Below are 5,935 nucleotides of genomic sequence, written 5' to 3' on the forward strand. Positions count from 1 at the left end.
ATTTCCCTTGCCTTGATTTCAAATAGTATAGGTTCTTTGAATTGAATCAAATTGAGAGGTCTAGGTTTCATAGACTTAGGTTTGCTCGTAGGTTCATTATTCATTTGGTCTTTGCTTTTATCCTCTTTCTCATCCCCTTTCTTCAATTCTCATCTCAATTTCTTGTTATGCTTTAATTCCACGTTTAGTGTTGAACTGGTGTTTTTCGCCAATTCAAATCATATCATTATGGGCACTTAGCACTTAGCCGAAGGTCCTAAGCACTTAGCCAAAGGTCCGTAGAAAGACCGGTGATATAACTAATCGTCAATCAAGCAGAATCGAGCCTCTTTGGTTCGAAGAGACCTCGATTCTTTTGGGTCGTTTGAGAGTTTTCCATTACACAAGTAATCGATGTATTTATTGTGCCAATCCCATGTTAGACTCATTGCATTTATCTCGGCGTGACCATTTTTCACTTCCGAGTTCATCAATTGAACGACCATGCCAGAATTGAACTCCTCTGTTTCAATCGATGAGCCTAAGTTAGCCAACACATCAGCCTCGTTGTTCTGCTCCCTCAGTACTGTTGACACCTAATTTTTTATCGACCGTAAGTCATTTTAATCACTCGGGGTCACTGGGTAGTAAGTGAATATGCTGAATATCGCTAATGGCCTTAAATGATTCTACAAAAAATGCCCAGGTCAATATTTCTTCCTTTTAAATTAGTAAAAAGGTTTTTCATGCATCATATTTTATTTGGAGAATAATAAATAATTTACAAGATATTGGGTTGAATTATTTTTTAAGAGGAAAGAGCGAAAGAAGAGGAATTTATGTTTAATCATTTAAAATTATTTTGTTTAACATTTCTCTTTTATTTTCACCTCTAAAATTTGGATAATTTAAATACTTTAAGTAATTAATTATTCACCCTTTCTTTACTACTCATGATTTTTCCAAAAAAATAAGTATAATCGCCTTTTAATGATTTAGACTAGTTAATTAATTAAATAATAATTATTGCAAAATTGAGCCCTTTTCACATATACTTTCCCTTTTCTTGATTTTTTGCCTTAGTCTCAATTAATTTAATTGTTCTTTCATTTAAAGGAATTAGCTTATATTTTTAGAAATTAGCCTGTCGGTATTTTATTTAAAATAATATGTTGTCTTAATTTTCTAAAAAAGAATTTAGGCTAAGAGGCCACAATTAAAATGAATGCGTTAGATCAATTTAATTTTAAACCCATCAACGACTTAACCAGCTTTTAAAAATCATTTCTCTTTTTTTATTTATTATTATTTATTACAAAATACATAGCAACCTATTTTTCCCCATGGTTTAAATTTTCTTAAACGGATAATGACTAAATATATTCAGCATATACACCAAGTATACACAACATATATGTGAGATATATGTGTATACACTTGGTGTATACACAAAGATGAGAGGCCCATTTTATTCCCCAAGAAACGGTTGGACCGAGTCCAAACCCAATAGGGGCTGACCCGGCCCAAGGCAAATAATAAGGGATAACTACCCCTTTAACTTATTATTTTAAAAAAAAAAAAAAAAAAAAAAAAAAAAAAAAAAGGCCGAACACTCCCTCCCTTCTCTCTTTCCTCTTCGACTTAACCCTAAGCGCCGCCATGCTCTCTCTTCTCTCTCATAGCCAAAATGGCAAACGTTCGAGAGGTCTCGGACCTCGGCAACTTTTGTGCATCCAAATGCATGCAACAATTAATGATTCAACGATTTCTCACTCAAAATCGCTCCAAACGCGGTATAAGTCACTTTCAACTTCGATCTTTCTTTTAATTTTTGAATCTATTACACGATTTCTGCATTTGTTTTTTATTTTTGCTACTGTATTGTTGTATTTTTTCGATTCTCATTGGTTGAGTACAAGCGGGCCAGATCGAGTAGAATAATACTCAGATCTGGCCATGCGTTTTTTTGATTCTGGTCGATTTCAACTGTAGATCTTCATTTGCAAGGGTGATTTGAATGAAATTGGTTTGTCCCACATCGATATTATTAGGTTTTTTCACATCCTTGGGGTTCTATAACTAGAACCCCAACCTTCATCACAAAACAAGTTTTCAGAATTGGAAAAATTGAAAAGCTAAGAATTTTAAGTTAAAACTTGAAATTTAAAGCAAATTATAATTTTAGACTCAAAAAGAAGACCTCTTTGTCTAGTTTGAGTCTTTCAGTAAAAACTTTTATTTACTTTTTTTATTTGTTGTGGTCGAGTTTGGGTTGGAAGCACAAGGAGCTTGCGAATCCGTTCTTGACAAGGGCTGCATCGAAAAAAGGTAATACCCAGCCCCTTTGTTATATTCTTTATCATTTTGTAAGTTAGTAGTTAATCTGTATTATTAGAATGCTCTTGGTTGATGGATTTTGTAGTATAATTGTTGATTTAGGCATTGTTTAGTAAGCTTTAGAGTAAATTCGTTACAAAACATGATGCTCTATTTATGTGTTTAATTTGGTGGTTTAAGGTGGGTGTCTTAGATCAGTACTATAACTTGGCAAAGGTGTTTAAGGTTGTTGGAATCTAGAAATGGCTTGTGTGTCTTTGAGTTTTGATAAGAGTCAGCAGTACACTATTAATATGTATCTATTGAAACAAGAAGGGCTAATTTAATCGGAAAGTACCTAGGTTGTTGTAAGGTTGCTTAGGATATTAATTTGGTTAGTATGATACAATAAGTGGACACTTTGCTTAATGTTAGAAAGTCATTTTGACATGTTTGTGGGATCAACATTGTAATAGTTGAATCATGATATGATAATACCTGTCTCCAAAAGAAATTCATGACTTTAAGTATTTCTAGTTATGTTTGAGGACCTCTTGATTTGCCTTATTGAACCTATCTGAGACTGTCACTAGTTTGAATTGTGATATTTCTTTACAAAGCAAGGTAGCTCTGCTCATATCTTATCATGCTTGAGTTGAAAATTCTTTTAAGATTGTGCCTAAAAGAGTGTGTTTGCAAATGTGTTAGGTCTTCTATGGTTGGTGCTACCTTGCTGTACCAGTGACTTAGGTCGATCTTCTATGTGATTTGTTCTCACTTCCTGTTAGCTGGTTAACTCTATAATGTGCAATAATTGTATTGACCTTGGTAAATAAGATGAAATAGAAACACAAATAGATCAAGCATTCTATTTCTTCACTAAATAAGGAACTACTTTTTTTTCCTTTTCTGAGAACTAGCCTGGCTTATTGTTTCATTTGTAAAAGCAAGCTAAATTAAAACAAAGTTAACAGCCAGGTATGTGTTTTTCTTCTCCCTTGATGGGAGGTTGATGTGTTTGGACCTTTATTTGATTGTGCCTTCTTGATCAGGTTTGGCTAATGAAAGTGGTCAGTTGTTGTTGACAATATAAGTACAGGGTTAGAGGAGTTGTTGAGTGGTCTTAGTCTCAATAGTTAATCACTACTAAAATAAAGTTTTGAATAGGCAAATCAGGGATAGAACCATAATGAGAATAAGTCTAGAAGGGTGTTGAAACAAGACTGTGTGGAGGGAAGAAAAGGCTAGATTAGCAATGAACCATTGGTTTGATAAAATGTCATTACCCTGCTAATTCAACTTGTTAAAACATGACTAAGGAAAAAGAAGGTGGGACTGCTTAGACTAAGTTGAACTATGTGTAGGTTAAGGAGGATTCTGTCTAGAGATTAGGTTAGCAAAAGGGGTTTAAGTTAATCTTTTACTAATTAACTAGCCTTTTAAGAATTGGATTAGAAATCTAAAATATCTGCCATGTGACCTGTTCATGAAGTGTCACTTTGTTCTTTGCACTTGTATGACAGTTTCAGAAATGTGCTTCATTTACCAGTTAATGCATATCTTCTCTTTTCCTTTTGTTTTCTACTTCTGTGAATCTTACTATGTTTAAAAGCTTAAGGATCTGGCCCTTTAGAAAAATGGAGTTTACTTAAAAATATAAATGTTGGTTCATGGCCATTTGGTAAATGGTAGTTTTATTTCCCTTTGTGCTCCATTTAGAGACTCTTAATGCTATCTTCTTAAAAATATAGTGACTACCCCATATCCAAGGTCAAATTGCCCTTTGGCATGTGTTGTTAAAACATGAAATGCCTTGCATGAGCCTGTTGGAACCTAACCAGCTTAAGCTAAAAATGGTAATTGCCTACTGTCCACTGCTTAAGTAAATTTATGCCTAGAATTGATATTTAATGCCCTGCCAAGATATTTGATTGTCTTTATCTCCTTGACTGTCTCATATACACTTTCCATGGTCTGTCTAAGTGGGGTTTGAGATATAACACAACATTATTACATTCCTAGGCTAGCCTAGGGCAGTTCTGTAGAGTGATTTAAGGAATTTGCATGCTGATAACATTTGACTTGTGTTGTGACCCTGCATGGACTTTCTTGGCTTCTAGTGTTAAAATGATCATAATTCTAGCCTAAGTGATACTAACCATTTATACATCCTTGTAATTAACTTATTAAGACACTTGACTGTAAGAAAAGATTTTTGGTAGCAAATAGCCTTTATAATTGGAAAGGGTTGAAGGTAAATTGAAACCCAATGGCCAGGAAGAGTCTTTTCAAAAAGAGGTGCTTTGAGAGGGGATCTAAAGAAGGGGTGATCATGACACTGTTGGATCCACCACATCTTCCTTTTGTATAAAAGGCACCATGGCATTTTCCTGAGCCTATGGTGGTGGATGTTGACTGAATACATCCTTCCAAAATCATTTAGACTTACTGCCAGGACCTAAAAGAATAAACTAAATCAGACATGCATTGATAAGTGTTTAGTAAAGACATTGATAAGTGTTTAGTAAAGACTTACTGATGAACCTGTGGAAATTTGTACATGATCTAAATTAAATACCAAGGGAAGAACTTTAAAATGGGAAACTTGAATAATCAGGGGTTAAAACTGAAATAGAGTTACTAAGATTGTTGAAGATCATACAGTTTTCTTTTTAAAAGGAACACCACCCAAAGAGACATAAATGATTCTATGCGTACCCCTTCATATTATAAGTGTAGCTTGCATATTCTTGCTTGGTGTCTTTATCTTGTTTGGTCCAACTGGGACCTGGAATTCACCCACCTATCTCCATGATTCATGTATCTCAAGCTTGACCTAAAGTTAATCCTTCTTCTATGATGATATTTGTCTGCTCAGTCTATACTTGGCCTCTGTAAACTGTGACTTAGGATATATCTCCTTATTTACCAGGGTCTGTTGGGTTCTCTATAGATGTGTAGTTTGTAACTAAATTTCATATTGATATTTGCTACGACTGTACATTTATATATAGAAACTGATAAGCTTACTTGGCATAAACCACTCTTAGCCTAAATACGATACATAGTGTGATGAATATGCTCCTGTCTCCTTGGTATGATTAAGTGGCAATCATGAATGTAGAGTGAAGTAGTATCTTTTCTTAAGAGTTATATCTGTACTCCATCCTGGGATGAAGGCTAAAGCTGTTCAGTGATATTGGATCCTAGCTATGCACTTGTGATTGTCTTAAGGTTGAGGATCACTTGGGGTTGGCAAAACCTTCCCCGGTACATGCCTGGGGTTCGATGAAACCCCTTGGATCTTGTGCGACACTAGGAACAAGGAGGGTGGAAAGCACCCTAATACCACTCTAATACACTCAGCCCACACATCACTAAAATGCATCATGGGGAAAAAATATCATACTAGGACAGCTTGGCTATTTCTATCTAAATGTTATTATTATATGTGTCTATTTTCAGCATATATCATGTGAATTTTCATAGGATTCAATCTAACCTGTTTCCTTTTCCTCCCCCCCCCCCCCCCACCCCTCTCTCTTACTCATTGCATGGCCACTTGGGCGGGGATACAGCCTCCCTATTGGGCCTTGGGCCCAATAGGACAATTCTTTCAAATTTCTCCAAGTACAAGAAA

At 35.1% G+C, this 5,935-nt stretch overlaps 1 protein-coding gene across 1 annotated transcript in view; it reads left to right on the top strand.

The window, feature by feature from the left end:
• LOC132057905 (uncharacterized) overlaps positions 1-5,256 on the top strand; it is a 6,305-nt gene extending 1,049 nt beyond the window's left edge. Inside the window, exon 3 of the mRNA XM_059450492.1 lies at positions 5,228-5,256. Coding sequence (XP_059306475.1) covers positions 5,228-5,256 — 29 coding nt within the window. The remainder of the gene's footprint in view (positions 1-5,227) is intronic.
• The last annotated feature ends 679 nt before the right edge of the window (positions 5,257-5,935 follow it).

This window comes from Lycium ferocissimum, chromosome 5 (assembly GCF_029784015.1).
Source record: "Lycium ferocissimum isolate CSIRO_LF1 chromosome 5, AGI_CSIRO_Lferr_CH_V1, whole genome shotgun sequence".
NCBI lineage: Eukaryota > Viridiplantae > Streptophyta > Magnoliopsida > Solanales > Solanaceae > Lycium > Lycium ferocissimum.